Here is a 21,961-nt window from a genome sequence, read left to right as displayed (position 1 = left end):
TCATGGGGAGGTTTGGGTGTCCTCTCCCAAGAAAATTTTACATTTTCCAATGAAAAATATAAATAATAAAATGTAATTTCACATTATATTGGGCCATTATTTTCACCATATCTCTGAACAAATACTTGGAAAAGCTAGAGCAGATGATAAATAAACAACACCAGTCACCACCGTTCTTTCTTTTCCTACCAACCACTTTTTCAGACTCATCTGAAAACTGAAAAATAATTTAGGATGTACCAGTCTGTACAGTACAGAGCTGTAGGATACAGCAGTTTTGTCTAAGTTTGTACCTGATGTTCTCAACATTAGACAAGTAGGTAGTAATAATATAGTTCTATAAATTGAGCTAATGTTAAGTTACATAGCAACCAAAAGACGTATAGCCTAAGTATAAGCTTTCCTGCTCAGCTGCGCAGCCTGAAGGGGAGGGGGAGATGTTTGCTAGCGCAAACAGGCTTCACTTTTCCAGCAGTTGGGGAAACAACAGACAGACTTTTCTTGGTCTTGAGAAGCTGACACACTGTTACCGACACAGTACATTTACTGTCAGAATGTTTTCACTTTCTGAATATGATTTTGGCAGGTCTAAAGGAAAGAATTGCTGGATTTTCTCTGCAAAAAGGAAAATAAACTCTGTTGTTATTTGCGATATAGACTGGGACCAGCCTCAGTAAAGAGTGTAAAGTATAAAGTGACTGCACACTGTAATTTATTGTACTCTAATTCGCTTTTACTACTTTAAGTTACTCATTAAGCGAGACATAAGAACAGTGAAGATGAGGCTGAAATGAACTGCCCAGATGGCAGATTTTCAGGTATAGATACATTACATACTATAGCACACAGTAACATGATCAAATGAGTCACACAATATGTATTGCACAGGTGTAAAAGTGTGGTGCACATTCTTTTAATAGAAGTGGAGCTGGGTTTTAAGGAGGTTGGGGTTAAAATGATGAAGCTAAAAGAAGGTGAAGAATTCGGGTAGATCAAAATAGAGTTTGCTTTTTATTTCTTTGTCAGCTTGGCTTGCTCCATTTCTCTCTCCCTCTTGCCCTGGAGGGAGTTCTGCTCATTAGAGCAGTGAGCCCTGCAACCCCACGGGGATCAGTGTCACAGCCAGACAGTGACACACACATACACAAAAACACACACACACACACTCTCACAAAGAGCAGCCTAATGTGCCAAGTACCGACAGACATGCATACATACCCTTTTCATCATCTCTCTCTCTCACACACACACACACACACACACACACACACACACACACACACACACACACACACACACACACACACACACACACACACACACTCTCTGACAGTCTTTCATCTCGCTGCTATTTTGACATCTCGTCCCTGGAGGGGAGCAGCTTAAAGATGCACCTCTCTACCCTTTTCTCAATCCCCTCCAACTCCCCATGTCACCTCTACCTGAGTTTGCCTTTCCCTCTCACCCTGTCTCTCAGTGCTCTGTTAAGCTGACAGGTGATATGATGATAGAAATGACACGGACCTGAGGGCGAATGGTGCTAGTCAAATGGAATTCCTGGTCAAACCTTGAGGGAATTCTGTCACGCTCCCAAGATTTTCTCCCCGGGAACTTTGGGAATAGTTTAAATTTAGATTGCGTCAACAGTGTGGCATGTGAAAATGCAGAAAAACGTCAGAATAAGATGTTCTAAACTCTTGAGTCAACAGCAAGCAGTGGTGTTTATTATGTCACTATCAGCGACCTGAGCTCCATATTATTTATTTTTTTACAGTAAATGTTAATACTTTTACAATAAGGAATAGCAGCATTTTATGTGTTAATAGTGCGTTGCTGGGAAATGTTAATCAGCCTTCTTGCAATTATTCATTTATCCACCACTTGATGGCAGTCTTGAAATTGTAAAGGCTGCTCATGTCTGCAACCTTCAGTGTATGCTACAGTGTAGGCATAATGAACAAACAATACATGCTCAGAATTTCCTATACACGGTCAAAAATAATCCTGTCTGCTCTGTATCTATCTGTTGTCTCTAACAGGTATGCCATCCCCCCTGAGCATGGGAAGAGACTGGAGCGTCTGGCTACAGGTAAGAGTAATTTATATTCTCTTTGTATTCTCCATAGAAATGGAGGTAGGAGAGCTAATTAATTATTAAATAATGATTGCAGCATACAGAAGCAGGTCTGCATTAAACAACAAAGTACAACACATAAATTAAACTCGGCAATGAGAGGGCACTGGAGGTAATGGTAAAGCTACAGATGCTACATGCTAATGAACTCTGACTACAAAGATGCAAGAACTGCTTCTCGTAGAGATGTAAACTGCTGCTTAATGTATTGACAAACCACTTTAGGGAAATCCACACTTTAAGGCATTAGTAGACTAAATAAACTGTAATGGACAAGGTTGCAGTTGTGTTGTGCAAGCATTTCAAGTATTCAAGTGAAGAAGCAGGATCTAAATTCATGCCTACATAGTTAATGTAATGTAAAATTGGGCTATTAGGTCTAAGCGTGCGATGCTGATTACTTCACTGCATAAATGAAAAGCAAAAAAAGAGAGCTGAACTACGTATATCACAGTAGAGTAACGTGCAGCCTTCCAGTTAACAATCCAATTTGTTTAATGAAAATGAACTGTTGACCATTGATAGATTGTTGAAGTAATTTATCGGGTAAAAATACTAAAAATAAAAGTGTTTCCTGCTTACATACTCTTAAATGAGTAAAGTATGATTGTGAATTTAATTTGTTTACCAGATACCATAGCACATAATTGAAAATGGTAGAAAATATTCCAACCAGAAAAAGTAAAACCACCACTCACTTAGCTTTTTAGTCACGCTTTTTATTCATGTACTGTATGCTTTTTTTTGTCTTTGGCTGGCTTGTTAATGGTGTGTGTGTGTGTGTGTGTGTGTGTGTGCACACATTTTTGTCAGGTTTCTTTCCCAACAGTTTCAAGGGGTGTGAGGCTTTTCTTCGTCACAAGATGACTCTAATCTCCCCTTCCATACTGAAGAAGTATGGCATTCCCTTTGATAAGGTAGGCTCTCAGCCCCTTTGGAAAATTACTCTCAGCCCTCTTCTACTTGCAGTTCATACTCCCTTTATTTATCAACGCCCTGAAAACAGCTTTACTTGCCACTAAAAATGAGCAGGGCTCATTTTGACTGATTGCAGAAATCTGCAGTGGCTTATTTTAATTCAATTTTATTTTTATTTTACTTGCCAATTTTTTGAAGACCCAAAGGACAGTTCAGGGTTTGCCACTCGTCTCTTTTAAACCAATCTCTCCCCCTGTGTCTTTCTCCCTCCCCATCACAAATTGTCAGATTACTCAGGAAGCTGGAGAGTTCATGATCACCTTCCCTTATGGCTACCATGCTGGCTTTAATCATGGCTTCAACTGTGCGGAGTCCACAAACTTTGCCACTGTGCGCTGGATAGACTATGGAAAAGTGGCCACACAGGTAACATCCACTTCAATTTTCCTTAAAACTGTGCACCAATTCATGTATTTGGAAAGGCTGACAAAGAAGTGTCTCAGTGAATACAATTAATTCCAGGTAAAATGATGTTCATGCAGTAACAAACCGAACACAATTGGTTGTAATTTAGGCTTACAAATGAAAACCTCTTCCTTTCCTCTAGTGCACATGTAGCAGGGACATGGTAAAGATATCCATGGAACCCTTTGTGAAACGTTTCCAGCCTGACCGGTACCCTAACTGGATGCTGGGCAAAGATTCTGCACCTATTGACCACACACTTGCCACTCCCAGTACAACACCGGAGCTGCAGAGCTGGTTGCAGAGACGGCGCAAGACCAAAACTACTAATAAAGGGTACAGTACTGTTCATACTCGATGTGTCTTCTCTTTTCTATGCCGTGCTGGTACAGAGAGCGTTGTACTACAGCTGATGGTGCTATTGGGGTTTTAATCTGGAGTAGGAGTGGTGCGAATAGAATACTTTGGAATACTTTTTAATATAAACACAGTCCTCATTGTCCTAAAGATACACCAATTAAATAGTAGGAAAGAACATTTACATAGAAAACAGTGACATTTCCTATGCAACATTTAGAGAGGCATTACATTGTGATGATGAACTAAATTCTTGGTACCTGTGATGGTGGCCTCGGCGCATTGGCAAGTGACCTATTTGGCAGCTGCAAAAGCACAATGCCTTTGTCACACAGATGCACAGCACTTGCTTTCATTGATTTCCAGTGTTAATCAGGGTGTTTAAAGTTTCAATCTTCTTTGACATGCCTCCCTTCTTACAGCAGCAGCCACTCCCGTACGCGCTCCAAGCGCCTCAGAACCTCAGAGGAGCCTGTTGGACTGGATGGCAGCTCAGCGTTGAGCAGCAGCAAGAGGAAAGGCCTCGGTGGTCCACCTGGGCCCAAGGCGCGAAGGTCTGGGGCAGGGACAACGCGCAGGGAAGAGGAGAAAGAGAAGAAAAGGGAAGCTGAGTCAAAGCACAACCAGAATCAGAACTCTGTTCAGCTTTCTGGTAAGAGACTGACTGATGGCACTGGAAGGTATTTGACACTTCACTTTGATCTGAAGAGTGCACAGATGGGCCTGGTAGTGTGTGTGTGTGTGTGTGTGTGCACGGTTGAGACAGTTTCTCTGTGTGCCTATTTTCTTATTTTTGGAAATCTCTCTCGTTTTCTTGATGGTAGATTTCACATTTCATCCATTCTTTTATCCTCAACAGGTCCTTGCAGACAGATGTGTGTGGTCAAGGTAAATCGTGTTGAGAGTAATAGTTTGGGATTTTCTAATAAGGAGCCATCCCCTAACTCTCACTGCAGCCCCTTCCCCTCCCCTGCTTCACCAGTGAAGAATGACCTAAAGGCAGAGACGGTCACTCAAACGGACCATCAACACTTCTCAGGGTCAGGGTTCATGAGTAGGACTCCTGAAGGACTCAGACAACGGCCTGAGGCTACCCAGATGCATCCTGGAAGTAATGAGTCAGTGTGTTGCTCTCCTGAACCAAAAGATCTCTCAACTTCTAAGGACAGCTCTATCATGGTCCCTCCCCCGGAGGCCAACAAACTTAGCTCATTTTCCCACGCAGCAAGTACATCTGCTGAGACTGAGATGAGCTTGTGTGCCCCTGACTCTGAAGCTCAGACATCTAGTTCCTCATGTAGAGAAGAAACTTTAAACCTAACACCAGACGTTGCTAAGGCAGAGAAAATGGACACAGTTGTTGATCCAAAACATATTAATCCACACTCCACTACAGAAGCACTTTATGATCTCAAAACTGAGCCAGTAGAGGGGGATAGCTCCTTCTCCCCATCAGGGCACAATTGCAGTTTAGAAAAAAGCAGCACTGAGGAAAATGTTTTCCCTCCCCTGCTACAGAGGAATGCAGTGGATATGCCACAGCTTACTCTGGAGCCAGCAGATAAGGTTGGAATCTGCCCTTTGCCACCTGTACTGATCCAAGAGATGCCCTCCCTCACCCCGGCTGATGACGGACTAACTGACGTCCCAAAATCTAGATCGTGCAGTCACCAGGTTGCACCTGTGCTTCAACGGGAGACGCCAACTGGCTCTCCTTCCTCACATGGAGCCAAACAGGAAGAGCGAGAAATTGATTTAATGATGTCAAAAGAACTTCTTACTGTAGAATATGCCAACAATTGGCATTTAGATTCTCCAAATAATTTTGAAGGGGCAGCAATGTCTGGTTTAGAAGGAAACACGGCTCATTTAACTGCCAATGCGGTGCACAAAATAACATCTGGTGGTCTCCATGAAATGCTGTTAATGCCAGAAATTGCTGCAGAAAAGGATTGTACAAAGCTGGAAAATGTTGCTACTGGACAGAGTGACACTTCTCCTCGCCAGCTGAGCGCTGCACCTCAAACAGAGCAGCAGTACAGCTTAGCAGAGTTAGCAAGTAAAGATAACTCGAAGGACCCAGCTCAAAGAGACAGTGCGCTCAGTCTGAGCAGTGCTGGTTTTCTTTTGACTGGTACCTCAAACAATAATCCCTCAGCCCTTTCCCCTCCATTATGCAGTCAAAGTGACAGTCACTCAGCATTACAACTCCACTACCACACTACATACTCCCCTTCGAATTGTACTTCCCACAACCCATACACGGAGCCCAAACCTTTCTCCAGCAGCATCTGGAAAAATTTCAATTCCCAGGGTCCCGCAGTACTCATTCAGAGTCTGCACCCAGAACTCCCTTCTGACTTCACCCATGACCCCCTACCTTACACCATGTGGACTGAACCTCAGTGCAAAGAGGTCACAGACCTGGAGGACCCAGAACAAGACCTCCGTGAGTCAGAGAACCGGGAAGAGGAAGGTGCACCTCTAACCTGGGCCCAGCTCGAGCCCACGTCGCTAGTTTCAGTGGGTGCTGAGCCCCTGGGGCTTTGCGGAGATTATGAACTCCACAGAGGGGAAGCGGACCGATCCGAAGCCCTTTCCTTGTGCCGGGAGCTGGGTAGACAAAGGGAGGCAGAGGAGACTCTACACTCAGACACTGCTGTTTCACCTCTCGGGATGGGAGGAGGAGAACAGGATGGGGTGTCTGATATGGAAGAAGGGGGATATGATGGTGAGGAGGCGGATCATCAATGTAGTGCTAAGGGAGAGAGCAGCAGTGAGTCCTCCGATGAGGAAGAAGAGGAGGAAAATGATACAAGTAACTACGAGTGTGATGAATCAGGCCTGGAACCTGGGGAGGTTTGCGCAGTGAGTGCTCTTTTACACACAATCATACACATTAAGTCTTTTGCTCAAGTTTTATACAAATACAGATTATTATGCTCTCTAACGCATTTCAATGATGCCTGGCCCTGCTAGTACCCTGCACTGTCGATGAAGAGGACCACTAAGAGTTGGCGTCACCCACTCAGGAAACCCACTGCAAGGGCTGTACCCACTGCTGTTAAACAACAGGCTGCCAGTGATGATGGTGGGCACACACACACATTCACAGTTCATTGAAAGGTATTGTGAGGGTTTAGCATTAAAAATATTATAACTTTCAGACAGGGACACATGCACACACTGCAGCCAAGAGCCATGCTCATTGCAATAAAATCCCAGGGACATTTCCTGGTGTGGTCAGGGCTGTCACCAGGCCAGAAACCATGGTCTTCTGACTTCTGCTGGTTGCATTGCTGTGAACAAGAATACAGTTGCCATAACTCTTCCCTTCTCTTTTTATTTATTTATTTTTGGTTTGCACCCAGTTTTCAGCATTCTTAAAAACCATGACATTGTCTTTGTTAAAAGGTTGTGTAGCTAGAAAGAATATGCTCAGAATGAAGATAATTGACTTTGTGGTCTAAGTACCATTAACAACAAACTTTTGAGTCTGAAGTAATGTCAGGTAATGTTTGTGTTCTCTCACAGCGCAGCTTTTTATAACCATTGAACCATTCCACTCTGCGGGCCCACACTTCCCCTCCTCATTTTTCACATTTTATGACCCCCCCAAATGATTCTTCTGACGTCAATGCTCACATAAACCAAACAGATTTAACTCTCAGGCCTACCACAGTAAAATGACCTAGTGATAGACACACTATTTTGTTTCCAGGGGTTTTACAGGGCGGGAGGGAGGGACCTCAATTAACAACTACTAATGCACATATGCACACACAGTCGCATTCATCATCTCTATGGTTGTGAAAAAGGATGAATAATTCAATAGCCATTTTTGTTGTTTATCCCAGAGTAAGAAATGACCATGAAATGACCACGGCTGCGAGAAGACTATTTTATGATGACGAGTGCCTAATCATTTGGGGTAATTTTTTATAAACAGACAGGTTCCTATTCATTGAAAATGTTTTTCAAGTCACTGGAGGAAATTGTCACTGAGGATTGGTTAGATCTGACTTAGTCAGTCTATTAATACCGCTAAAGTCAATTGTGAGAATGATACATGCTGTGTTTTTGATTTTCAGGCCACACGATTGTTTCAGATTCAGAATAGGCTTAATTAACATACTACCAAAGAAAGACGTTTTCACTCTGTATGTCATGGATCATCATGTGCCATAGTAAAAGGCACAAGTTGAATATATAACTAATTATAAGGCTTTGTTTCATCTCCATTTAGAGCCCCCTGAAACAAACCTGGCAGAGGAGGAGGAGCAGGAAATGGAATCATGGGCGAAGCCCCTCATCTACCTGTGGCAGAACAGGAAATGCTGCTTCACAGCAGAGAGGGAGTACAATGCTCACGCAGCCACCATGCAGCCGTACTGTGCTGTGTGCACACTCTTCATGCCCTATTATCAGGTAAAGGGGAGCTCAACAAAAATATGTCAGTGTCATTTGGTGGATGCTTTCATCCAAAATGCATTACTGTTTCATTATTGCCTAAATGTATTGCAGGCTCAAGCATAAACACACTTAATAAGATAAGACTGTTTCCTATCCACCGAGCTAATGATGATGATAGAGCATTTGAGATGATAGAGGATTTATTTCTGTGGGATGATTTAAATTTTACCTGCGCTGTGCAGTGATTATAATCCCATTAGAAGTGCATATGTCTGTTTGTTTTTCAAATGTAAAGACCCCAGAACCTAATCAAATGGGCTGTTGTAATGTCATGTTAGCTGTGAATCTGTCTTTGCTGGTCTACCTTTTCCAAGCCAAATTGATATGATGTGTAGCAGAGAGCTACATGTATATAACACTGTTGAAGATAACCAGGCCCTTTTGCTATTGTGAAAGCATAGCCTCAGCGACATTCAGAAAGAGGCATTTAAGCTGTGTTAATAATTAAATTACAGCTCTGCAATTAGCCGTAAATAATACTAATATTGAAAATAATACTTAGCCCGCTGGTAAGGAAGGTCACATGGTTTTCCTGCAGCTTATCATTGTCTTATTACAGAACCAGCGCCTTTAATTTCCCACTGGCCAAAATGCCATTCAGAACGACAGCTTTTATTATGAGGGAGGAAGGGAAATATTTTATTACCCACCTCCCTGTGTAATATTAAGAAGGTCTTAAGAATAACAAAATCACTCAAAGTCTTTTGTTTGTTTATTTTATTTTTAGGGTGAAGACAAAGCAGAGGACAATACACCTATCGTAGCTATGGGCACCTCCAAGTCTTCATCTCCAATGGAGGGTCCCACACATCCCTATGGAGGTCTGAGAAGGACCACGCCCTTGGTCCCAGAGATTTGCTTTTCTTTCCGGGAGCAAAACTGCCCCCCAACTCCCACTAACCCTCTGCTGCAGGAAGACGGCACCTCCCCTCTGCTCTGCTGCCAGAGCTGTTGCCTGCAAGTCCATGCAAGTATGTATACACAAAGAGAGAGTAATGTGTACATGTGAGGGTGTGGTGCGTCCTAAAGTAGGTAGAGTTGTTTTAAGTCTAGTTTATAGTTTCTGAACTTCATAGTGTCCATTTAGCACCTTCCTCACCGAGTCACATGTTGTTCTACATATTGTGCTTGTTAGAGGGTCAGTGGGTTTAAGTCTTGACTCACTCTGTTTCAATGTTCCACCCACTTCTGTTTCCCTTTCTCCCCCCTCTCTGTGGTTTGGAGTATTTTATTTCCCTCGTCAGCCGAATGAGGGTGAATCCTCTGCCTTCACCACACATACTTCCTGTCCAAAAGCCCCAAGCCAGTGCAACAAGCCCTCACACACACTCTTAAAAACCCCAGAGCCTCTCTGTTCCATCGGACACAGATGCGATACACTATGCTTTATCTCAATCCCTCATTCACACACTTTCAACAGCCCTAGATCTCTTTCCTAATCCATACACATTTTGCCAATATCTTTAGCTTTCAGCCAGTGTCCTAAAAATGTACACAAAGACACACACAGACACACTTTTTGAAAGTCTCTCACACTTTCCTGAATCCACAGCTTTAAAATGACATTGCTTCTCCCCAAATCAGTTTCAGTCTCTCATACTTTTCTGCCACTAGTGTTTATCCACCTCGTTTTTTTTTTTTTACTTTGGAGGGTATGTGTGTGCTGTGTGCTTAACTGCTGTACACTGTATGTACTACAGAGTGTGTTCAGTGGTGTGGGAGTAGAAGATGAAGTATATGTCATTTGACACTGATGAAAAAGCCACAAGTTTGGTTTCGAGACCCAACAATTACTGTACTGGTTGATGTTGCTCTCCCTCTGTACAGCTATTTGACCTTGAGAAAGTAAAGTGAGCTTAACTTAGATTTTATGTTTGCTCTGATGATGGATAGTTTGGGGAAAAGAACAGAGACATACAGACTTAAAGTGTTTCTTACAAATAAAAATCCCCCACAGCTTGTGTGTCTAAACTGTCTAGCTGATGGATTTTAACCAGCTGCCAGCTTTAAAAAGGATCACTTCATCACACATTCACAATCATTTGGCTTACTTTGAAATTCAAAATGTTTTCTCTTAACATTCCACCAGGATTCATGTTTTTATAAGCCATTTGTGCTGCTCTGCCACACCAAGGACATAAACAAAACAACAATATTTAGAAAAAGTGGCTGTTGTTTTCATGCTATATGTTTTGGGTTGTCTGTCAGCCATGTCATCTGGGCTACAAAGGTATAACTGCACAAGTGTCTGAAACGAAAAGCATACTGTCACACCAGTGCAAATCTGGCTGTCTTACAAAGTGCTCTTTGATACATAGATGAACACAAATGGATGCATTTATAAACAAAGACGCATAGACGTGTACCCTTCCCACTGTGTTGTCTTTCTTGCTGAACCACAGCCATTCCCTTACACAAACACACAGAGAGAAACACACAGCATAGAGCTCTCCATTTCCACTTAGTCTGCAATACTGTGCGTTTCTGCACGGAATAATACCACCTTACTGTTGAAAGTCTGTGGAAGGAGGATGTGGCATTTTATTCTGTGCTTTGGAGCTGATGATAGACTTAGCGTTTGCTGTCAAATCTGTGGTTCTGTGAATGGTTCATTGATACCATTTTAATTTTTACATGTCTTTGCCCCTAATTTTCATTTTTCAATTCCTCCTTTAGGTTGCTACGGTGTTGCTGCAGACGACGTCAGCGAACAGTGGTCGTGTGATCGCTGTACGGAAGGAAGCTTTACTGCAGTAAGACTATTTTTCTCCATGCATTACATGTAGGTGCAAGACTATTGGAGAACTGCAGTGATAAAAATCGAATCTCATGTTTCTAAATAAACAATGACTAATCTGATCCTTGTAAAGATACCTGTGGTTTTATGTATAGGCCTGATAGATGACCAAAGATTCATCTCAGTTTGTGCGAGGGCAAGCATTTCATAATACTTTTTTTTTTTTTTTTTTTAATGTTAAACACCACATCTCTTCTATTATGTTCTGCTCATTGAAAAGAAAATTTAAAAAAATGCTGCATAACACAGGGCCACACCAATGTAATCAGTAAATTAATTAAAATATATGTTCACGTTATAATCATGTTAAGAAATCTGACCATAGTTGAGATAATTATTAGCCTTTATTTCATGCCAGGAATGTTTCTAGTGCCAGTGTTTCTTAAATTAAAGATGCATTTCCAAAAACCATCACTGTTTCTGCAACAAAGAAGAAACTACTTTGTAGTCTCATCACTTTGTGTGCAATACATTGCTTTACAGAGGTGAACACTCTAGACCATTAACATTTTAACATTTATTCATTTAGTTGATGCTACAATTTACAAATTTGACTTACAATTGCCATATATGTCAGAGGTCGCACTCCTCTGGAGCAACTAGGGGTGTAAGTGTCTTGGTCAGGGACACATTGGTGTCTCACAGTGGGGAATTGAACCCAGGTCTCTCACAGCAAAGGCATGTGTCTTATCCATTGCACCATCACCGTAAGTTAAAGGTGCAGCTTTTTTACTGCATTTGTGTTGAAAGGTCAAGTGACCCTGCATGTAATTCGTGCTAAAAATGTATCTACCTTTTTCAAATTAAACAACTGAGCAGATTTCCCACAAACCTAACCTAGAGCCACACATAATGCAGGTGTATTAAACAAGGATATTTGTGAATGGAACAAAAATATCTTCTTTCTCTCTTCCTCACTTGTCTCTCTTCATGTTTTCTCAGGAATGCTGTCTCTGTAACCTCAGAGGTGGAGCACTGAAGAAAACCCAAAGCGACAAGTGAGACAAGCTTTTGTTCTGTGATTAGCTCCGCATACTCATCTCTGAAGTCTAGAGCTCAAAAGAAATAATTGTCTGTGCGTCCTAATTATCGTAATGTATTAATTTGTTTGTGTGTCTATATAGATGGGCTCATGTGATGTGTGCAGTAGCACTGCCAGAGGCGAGGTTCACCGATGAAGCCAAAAGGAGTCCCATTGACACCAGTAGGATCCCCATGCAGCGATATAAACTGGTAAGGAGAGAGAGACCCACACACACACACACACACAGATGCAGTGCTGGAATTGCCCAGGTCCTTTAGGACTGGCTCAGTCTAATTAATGAAGTGTTCACACTTCTAATTAACAATGTGAAACGAACATGCCTGCAATCAAAGCTAGATAATTAACCACTGGTGGGCGGGAGTGGGGGCTTGTGTGTGTAGGGCTGTCTGTGAGCGGATGTTTGTCTATACGTGTGTGTGTGTGTGTGCGCGCTTAATGAGAGGAGTGTATCTCAGCAGACCTGACATGTTGCCACTATAGTTAGCTCTCTGCTGCAGGCACCATGATAGCTCAGCAGAAAGCGAAGTGTTGGAGAGGTACATCCTCACACAAGATAGATAACAGAGATGAATACTGCCTGTCCATTCCCTGCTTAAATTATTGTTTCAGCAATAAGTATTGCACGTAAATTAAAACTTAAGCTTTTGAAGAAGCATATACGATTGGTCAGCGTTGGCTCTCCCTAAAACACAACTTACATTTGTATCAGTTTACTATCCAAAGCTAGAGATAAAAGAGCTGAGAGTGACTATGGCATTAATATATAATCAATTTATAGTATTTGTTGCATTTAATTGTCAAAGTATTGTAGATACACACTCAATTGCCAGTCTATAATGTCAACCTAGTTAAAACCATAGCAGACTAAGATGACATCCACAAAATAATCTTTCATGAAGGTTATAATGTTCAGTTTTTAAAAAACTGTTTTAGAGAGATGATTCAACTTTATGATAATTTAGGAGGCTGTGTGTCTGGCTATACAGCTGTATCCCATTATACTGAAAGGTCTTTCTAGTATTGATAAGGGGTGCTTGGTGGCCTAGAGCTCTACTTTCAACTATCAAATGAAGGAATAATAAAATCCCGCCCTCATTGATGATAAAAATGGAGTGAACAATAATTCTAATCAATAATAGAAACGCCTCTCAGTATAAAGCAATACTATCAAGTTGAATTGAGCTAGGTGTACTTAATAAGCTGGTGTTATAACGTTGAAGAGGTCACAATCCACCATAATGGAACCAACTAATCTAGGTTCCAACGTGCCTACCCAAAAATGGTTGAAGGGACACTACTGCACTAACACTGAATGCGACACTAAGTTTGCGGACACAGTGACATTACCCACAGGGTATTTACAGGGCTATGGTTCATATCTACTCACACCACATTGAAATTAAGCACATTTGGATATGAAAGCCCAAACCACAAAGTCAGTTTCTATATCCACGGGCCAAAATCTAAACAAAATGAAAATTGTAGTGCTGACTGGAAAGGGTGGGATGCTCATAAAAAGCCTCTGACATGACCCTGACGATGGCCAAAATATTTCAGATCATGCAATTAACAGTACTTCCTTCCTTTAGCTGTTAAATGGTGTCAAGTTTGTCACAGTGCCAATTTTTGTTCGACACACAGAGATTACACTTTTTCTAGCATAGCAGCTAAATACACATTCTTTGCACAAGCATGTTTTGAATGGAGCCATGCTTCAGTTGATGAAAAAACAGAGGGGCCTCTTTTAAACAAGCTCTTTGAGTTCTAAATTAAGGTAAAATATGAGCACAGCATGCTTGAATAAATAATGAGCCTATTTAAACACGTTTGAGGATGACAAGGTTTTGATCATAATTGACATTTGAAATTGAGTGTGCTTATGGGCGGAATACTTTTTCTGTTTTGTGCACTTCATCATTTGTACGTTTGCTCCGTGAGCCACGTGTTTTGAAGCTTGCATTGGACCCATTGCCCCTGCAGCAGTCCACTACATTCATAATTTACTATCACACAACACACACGCACACAGGCGCGCGCACACATACACATTCATTATTTACTGTAGGAATGTTCTTAACGCATGGCTCAACACAGGCACCCAAATAAACCCCGGATAAGGGGGAGAAGTGTGTTAAGCTCACACACATTTAAACATAAAACCAACATATATTGACATATTTACACTACTTTTCCACAAAAAACAATTTTTTTCTTTCCACCAATAACTAGATTAATACTAATTTACACACAACCACACACTTCTTCCTACACAAATGGGGTGTGTTGCATGTCAGTCAGAATCTTGTCATGCTTGCCTCAATAGGTCGGCGAGACAGTCAGGCCGGTTCATCAGCGCACTGCTGTCCATAATAGAGGAGGTATGGGGAAAAGGCTTTATGAAATGTAGGCCAAGTTAGTCACTAGGAAAAGCGCTGAGTAAAAGTCCCTCTGTTCAGAAATAGAGGAGCTGTGAAGCAGAAGCGACTTCATTAATTTAAAGAAAAGGGATAAAGTTACGGAATTTCATCACCCATTTTAAATTAAGCATTCACATTGCCTTTTGGGTTGCCTTGCAAGAACACAAGAGGACTTCTCTAAGAGTCTCTCTATACACAATACCTCCTGATCCTCAACTGATATCTGAATTAAGTAGGCTAAGCTGATAATTGTAATGGTGGAGCCAGCCCTGTTGTAGAGGTTACATTTAATTAATGCTGTCTAGGTTAACTAATTAGATTAGCTATTGATTTTTCAAAGAAATGAACAAAGGGCATTTTATTTTTGAGGCTAAGCTTAAAAGGACTAAAGTTTTATATTCACACGATCACTTTCTTATCCACCTGTCAAATGCTGTGCTTTTCTTCCTGGGGCAATGAGCATTTTTAATTATATGTACCAGGGAATGAAAACATCTCATAGTACCTTTTGTTATGTTGTAGTATTGTATCTGCATCCTCCTACATATGCTGTAAGATCCTTTTATAGGCTAGAATTCATATTTACAAACCAGCTTAATCCCAGTTGAGGTGCATCCTTTTAAGGACTATATATATATATATATATATATATAATAGGCATATTATGCATATTATCTGTCATCATGTGTTTGGTATTTCAGCTTGGATTCCCAAGAATTAGATTAATGAATAAATAACCTTCAGATGAGAAACCAAGCCCGCAAGAGAGAGGAACACGGGGCAGGGAAGCAAAGCGAAAAAGGACAGTGTACATGGGTGTTTTATTAGGAGGAGAGTGAAGGAAATGTGAAATGGAGTGAGATGGGAGGCATGCGAAAGGGGTGAAAGAGGAACGGAAGAGAGAAGAGTTATATTGGGAAGATGTCGTCATTCTTTCCCTTTTAGTGGACTTGCTGAGGATTTGGAAAAGGAGGAGAGGGGGGATGTCACAGTAGAGGAAATGGACTTGATGGGCTGTTTGGTGCAGAAAATCGAGGGATAGTCTTAAAAAATGTAAGTGTGCCTTTGTGCACGGGCGCATGGCAGCGTTTGTGCGTAGGTTGTGTGCGAGTGTATTATGCCGTCCAATGTGCAGTTCTGTACCGGTCACAGACCTCAAATTCGAAAAAACAACAACATAGACATTGCAGCACTAGTTTGTTGTTTGTCATTTGTCATCTGATTGGTCTATTTGAGGGTTCCCTTGTATTGTAGCAGTGAAATAACATGTTTCTTATGACTATTACAACTGGGGTCTCGGTCCCCCTCCTAGTTTTATTTGCTTGCATCTATGTTTTGTTTATACCACTGTATCCAATAACATTGTATTTAAGAGATTTTGCAGATATGATTATTTGGAGGCCATAGTGGTTTTAAATGATGTTAGAGGTTCATGGCACAACCGAACGATGATTCACTTTGTCCTTAATTCACTGCTGTTTGTAATTCTCTAAAGTGGAAATTAAATTTACTCCGTTCCAAAGGCTACTCTGTTGAATAAGGTTCCTTTACTGCGATAGAATGTCTGAACTGAATGACAGTTGGTTTAATGTAGTTTGCAATGGAAAGTGACAGGAAAGATGAGAAGGTAGGAGAAGTTGTTTATTGTATGAGTGTTGATTTGATGGTTTTGTGAAACCATTTTATATAACTAAATGTTATATTCTCAATCTTTGCGTAATGTATGTAAACAGCAGACACCCTAGCTATGTCAAAATTGTTAATACATTCTCTAAATCTACATACTGTATGTGCTGCCTATTACATACTCTCATACAAGTCACTGTATAGAGTGTACTATTCATCTTCTATGTGCAACATCTAAACAGAAGCTACCCTTTTTATCACTGGAAGCCGAAGGTTGTAGTTTTCCTATTTACCTCTTTTGCTATGTTAAAAACTGATTTAATCAGTCTTTATAACTATTAAAGTTATCAGAAACATTCATTGGAATCAGCCAAAAAGTACTGCCTTGTTTATTATTTTTTTGGTTTGTTGTCTATCATATTGCTTAGGAAATGTCCTCTGACCGGGGTTGCTGGTACGGGACTGGAAATGTGCAAAAAGGTTTCGGACAGTTTCTACCTTTTTAGGTTAAATGTCCATCCATGTGTGCTCCTTTCTTTTACAGAATAAATATGCACACCAACATTGCGCTTTCTAATACGATATACTGTGCTTGTAGTGTTAAAGGATAAGGCTGGTGATGTCCTATAATTTTTCTGATTGTTTGTGGAACATTTGGTTTAAACTACAGTTCCCAGCTGTGTTAGGAAATTATTAAGCTTTTTTTTGAATGAAACTATATAATAGTCACCTTTTTTAAAAAAACAAAACAAAACTTTTTTGTCTTCAGTACGAAAGAGTGGACGTGGGCCTGAGTGCTAGTTAGTTACAAAAAAAAAAAAAAGAGGAGTAAAGCCAGTCTTGTCCTTAAAGAATTTGGACTCAGCTGGCCCTCGTCAGTCAGTCTTTCGTGTTGACGGTTTGCTCTGGTCTGTGTTTACAGAGGTGCATCTATTGTCGTAAGCGCTGCGCAGGGAAGCGGCAGGCAGGGGCTTGTATCCAGTGCTCATGTGGCCGGTGTCCCACCTCCTTTCATGTGACCTGTGCCCATGCTGCCGGTGTAATCATGGAGCCTGATGATTGGCCATATGTCGTGTCAATCACCTGCCATAGACACCAATCACGGAGTTCGTCAGCTGTAAGTCATAGGACAGGTGTCTCTAGAGCTGTTATGAACCAGGTTGTGCTCAGTTAGAAAGGACATGGCAGTGTATTTGCAGTTGTAGACCATCAACTTTTATGTCATTTGTAAAAGATTAATAGGGATAATTGGTTCTATAGTAGACACAGTAATGATAGGTGTTACTCTCATACTGTGTAGTAGGAGTAGATATATGAATGTTGATTTAAAATTAAATGTAAGTAGAATAAAAGGTGCAGAGGTGGTTTAGTGTAGGAATATAAATATGCATATTGTTAGAATGTTTTTAGAAATGCAATGAAATAAAATGTATTGCTTCATTGTTCATCCTTGGAATGCAAGAAAAGACAGAAATATCTCTCTAAGAAGTATTATTTGCTTCCTTACTTAGCTTTGGTGGTATCTGTCTAGCCATGCAAATAGTGGCTATTTCTATAGTAGAAAGGGGTTTTTAAGGAAAATAGGGAGCTCTCTGGATTATCAAAAGTAACCGATTTCTTGAAAGACATTTTTTAAATGTTATTTTTAAAAGCTGTGAACTACTCAAAATGAAATTCCATTCAGCTCCATTGTAGTAGGGGGGTGGCAGAAAGAAAAACAAAACTATCTGCATGGCTAGATGCCATTAGATGTAATTAAGAACATGTTGACTATTAATTTGGGTTAACAAATCTTTTTAAAATGCAACTGAAGTGTACTCATCACTCGCCATACAGTGATGTACTATCACAGAAGTTTTAGTTTAGTGAATTATTAATTTAGTAATTGAGTAACTGCATCGAGTCATACAGTAGTCTAATTGCTGCTCTCTGCCCTCTGTCTTTACTAGAAGCAGCGAGCGTGCCAAGCGTCCATCTCACTGGGCCAGACAGTGATCTCCAAACACAAGAACCTGCGCTACTACAGCTCAAAGGTCACCCAGATCACCTCCCAGATGTTCTACGAGGTCATGTTTGATGACGGCTCCTTCTCTAACGATACCTACCCCGAGGACATAGTGGTGAGAATGTGTTTAATTTGAGACACGCTTGAGAGGTCAACTCCCCGTTGAATGAGGTCATATCAGATATGAAACCCCCTCTCATTTTGAAAGGAGCTTCCTTTGTTTTCAAGGAGGATTATTGGTTCTCCAATCGTGATTGCATGAGGGATTACGTGTAAGATTGTTTTAATATCTTACCTTAAGGCGTGCATCTGCAGAAGCAACGTGAGCGAGTCATTTTGAGTAATTTTCTCTTTCTGCAGTTACCATGAAACAACATGGATTTCTGAAAAGGCCATTCAAATCAGAATATCATAGGACTGCTGAGTTGTCATGGAGACAGCAAATAATCACTGACATGACCGTTCTTGATTAGTTAAAATTCATGGATTGTTGACTGTGATTATGGTAATGACCAAGTCTCCCTTAGTGAGCTTAACACTGTGGAAAAAGAAGTAGCAGTGGCAAACACACCCACACACTGTTACTACTGTTTTAGTGAGGACATTTCACTAATTTGCATTCAAACCTGAACATCAGCCTTACTTGACCAAGTTTTGTTTTGATGTACACCAAATTGTACACCCCCTAAATTCTTACTTAAAAGCCTTTTAATAAAACAATTAAATTATTTTTATTTGGAAAATAGTATGACATTGGATATTAAATTAAAGTAATGATAGAATTTCATTTATATTAAAAAATCACCAGCAAATTTTAAGTCAACATTTCATCCCCTCCTTCATCTTGTAGCTACATTATTTACCAATTCAAATTTGAGATATAGGATGAATTTACATATACCTACCCTTGTTTATGGTGTTTTGTGGAAACTCATTTTAGAGCACCTTTAAAAGCCTGCAAGCGTGTGGATTGTTCAATGTTGAAGCCTCTTATGCGGTCTATACAAGAGGTTGGACGTCAGTCTTAAAACAGTGAGGAATGTGTTTTGTTTGTTTTACACATTTAACAATATACACACGTCAAAAAAAAAAGGTGTTAAGATCACACAATCTGTTTTGAGGTTGTCAAAAAAACTTTGATTTGCACATTTAAAAAATTGTGATAACACTATATAGTTTATACAAATGTCTGTCTCTTAAAATAGTAGGCAGATTACTTAGTAGTAGGGCTGTAACACTTTTGAAACCAAGCTGCTCTCTCTCTCTGTGTTTCTCTGCAAGGCCTATATTTTGGAAATATTAGGCTACATCTTATCAACCTCTTTTCTTGGTATTCAACAATACCAAGAAACAAAACACCAGGAGACTGTTGGTGAAGGCCAACCAAGAGCTGGCATTGTTTTACACAGAGCCATGGAGGTGTCATTTGACTCCATTTGTTCGCTATTAGTAATTACATAATCTTTTTCTGTGTGTGTGTTTTGTCAGCTTATGGGGGGGCTCAGCTTTTCTTAGATAAAAGTAGGTGGGGCGCCAAGGGAAAAAAGGTTGGGAACCACTGTCCTAGTTGCTCCAGAGGTGTGTGACCTCTGACATACTTAGCAATTGTAAATTGCTTTGGATAAAAGCATCAGCTAAATGAATAAATGTAATGTAATATAATGAAGGTGCACTAAACATCACAATCTTATAATCTATTTCTGTGCTGACAAGCAGGCCAGTGTCTCAGTTACACCACTGAAAGTGCACAAAGTCACAGCCAACAGTAGGGCTGAACAATTTTGAAAAAAATATCTAAATGCGATTATTTTGACTGATATTGCGATATGATTTGCGATATTTGAGAGAGTGATAATTTTAACGGAATTATTCTAATTTTGAAAACATTTTAAATGATTATGGTGGGATTTTGCAAGGATCTGTACCAGGGGGAGTCTGTGTGAACCACGGATCAACTACGATCTGTTACACCACTACTCCATACCAAAAGTTTGTTTTCAGCTCAGGCAAGTGATTTAGCAGGTAAGCTTGTCAAAGCACCTTATTGTATTCCACAGCAGGATAGAAAGGCAGAGTCTGAAGTCTAACCATGACATTAACCTCGTAAAACTAAAAAGAGCTTTTCAACATCAAACCACTCAGTTTGAATGACTTATCAAAATTTTCTATCCTTTGAGGATATTTTGATTCACACTTGGGCACTCACACAGACATCCATTATTCTGTCGTATTTTTAGAGCAGAGATTGTGTGGACTTGGGTCCTCCTGAAGTGGGGGAAGCTGTTCAAGTGAAATGGCCTGATGGGCTGTTCTATGGTGCCAAATACCTGGGATCCAACGTCTCCTACATGTACCAGGTACACACATACACACACATACACACACACACACACACACACACATATGTGTGTGTATATCTTTTGCGTACGTACGTACAAAAGATAGACACATTCATGACAAATGGTAAACGTATGATGCAACCTGGTTTTTGCAGATTAATATTTTTCGTTGAATTAATTCAGTTGTTGGTCAGAGCGAGACAGCAGTAAACTTGTTGAACTCAACATCAGAACCACTGTGACACCACTGATGTTGTCAAGGTCCCCAGGTTTAAATATAGTGAGGTGGAGAGAGGGAAAAACCAAGGGGACACAGAGATTGAGGGAGGTGCTGACGTCATGACGACTAGAGGGAGAGGCGGAGGTGAAGATGAGATTAAAGATGATGGGAGGATGAAAGGATAGATATATAGGAAGCAAAAGCTATTCAGACACAGTGGAAGCAGATGGGTAGAGAAAAGAGAGATGGAGAGTGCGAGGAGAGGAGGATGAGAAGGAGGTGACAATCTGCATTATTCAAACTCACTGAAATATTCACCGAGCTAAGGGTCATGCGGTTTCCACTTAAAGCTTTATTTAGTTGAGCTGGGCGTCAACCATTAGTTATGCACAAATGCATCTGTGCCGCACACACTCCGTTTAAGACGGGTTAGATTTTTTAGAAAAAGGCTGAACAAGAACTTTCCATTGTGAAGGTGCGTTCAAGTACCAAGTAGTTTCAGGCTGCACGGCGATCAAAAACTTTGAATTTCTAGAGCAGAGGTAATATGAAAATGTCTTTGAAATCAGTCACACTGCATAATCAGAGCTGTTACATAAATTACCATAATAATGGTAATATAAAAAACCTCTGTATTGTTAATGCACTGTCCCTACTTAAAGTATGTTTACTTTGCTTGACACAGACCTGATATGTGCTTTGTATTAGATAATGTATTTGCATCTTTACCACAAAGATCACTGCCTTTGTCTCACTTCTAGCATCTTTTCAGGAGATTAACTAGCAAATAAATGTATAGATTAAATAAAGAATTTTGAGTGTGCCAAGTGGAAATATACCCTTTGATTTGTGTGTGCCTGGGTGAAAAAGAGGCGTATGTATTTAGGTGGATGCATATGCACTTAATATGCAATATTTTCATGTTATCTCAGGTGGAGTTTGAGGACGGGTCTCAGGTGCTGGCAAAAAGAGAAGACGTCTATACTTTAGATGAAGACCTGCCTAAAAAGGTGAAACGTAGACTTGTAAGTATTAGACTTACTGGGCAACACAAACGTTAGAACACAAGTTTGATACTTTAATGGCATGAAAGTAGAAAAATTCTCTCACCACCTGGAACGTTTTCTTGTTTACTCATTGGTGTTTTGTCATGTCTCGTTTTCTA

General features: G+C 40.5%; 1 protein-coding gene across 6 annotated transcripts in view; it reads left to right on the top strand.

Annotated features, from left to right (window-relative positions):
• kdm4c (lysine (K)-specific demethylase 4C) overlaps nt 1-21,961 on the top strand; it is a 30,652-nt gene that overhangs the window by 7,597 nt on the left and 1,094 nt on the right. Inside the window, exons 6-21 of one of the 6 annotated variants that reach the window (XM_038713572.1) lie at nt 2,040-2,089; nt 2,948-3,051; nt 3,341-3,478; nt 3,660-3,853; nt 4,297-4,526; nt 4,734-6,742; nt 6,854-6,965; nt 8,121-8,302; nt 9,075-9,318; nt 11,024-11,100; nt 12,087-12,142; nt 12,269-12,377; nt 17,155-17,349; nt 18,185-18,352; nt 20,475-20,594; nt 21,729-21,821. In XM_038713572.1, coding sequence (XP_038569500.1) covers nt 2,040-2,089; nt 2,948-3,051; nt 3,341-3,478; nt 3,660-3,853; nt 4,297-4,526; nt 4,734-6,742; nt 6,854-6,965; nt 8,121-8,302; nt 9,075-9,318; nt 11,024-11,100; nt 12,087-12,142; nt 12,269-12,377; nt 17,155-17,349; nt 18,185-18,352; nt 20,475-20,594; nt 21,729-21,821 — 4,081 coding nt within the window. Of the gene's footprint in view, nt 1-2,039; nt 2,090-2,947; nt 3,052-3,340; nt 3,479-3,659; nt 3,854-4,296; nt 4,527-4,733; nt 6,743-6,853; nt 6,966-8,120; nt 8,303-9,074; nt 9,319-11,023; nt 11,101-12,086; nt 12,143-12,268; nt 12,378-17,154; nt 17,350-18,181; nt 18,353-20,474; nt 20,595-21,728; nt 21,822-21,961 lie in introns of all 6 variants that reach the window. The other 5 variants (XM_038713573.1, XM_038713570.1, XM_038713571.1 and 2 more) reach the window with 5 other exon arrangements.

This window comes from Micropterus salmoides, unplaced genomic scaffold (genome assembly GCF_014851395.1).
Source record: "Micropterus salmoides isolate LMB-PRFRI ecotype aquatic unplaced genomic scaffold, ASM1485139v1 Ms_hic_scaffold_12, whole genome shotgun sequence".
Lineage (NCBI taxonomy): Eukaryota > Metazoa > Chordata > Actinopteri > Centrarchiformes > Centrarchidae > Micropterus > Micropterus salmoides.
The sequence above is the reverse complement of the archived record's forward strand: the minus strand, read 5'-3'. Positions and strand labels throughout refer to the sequence as shown.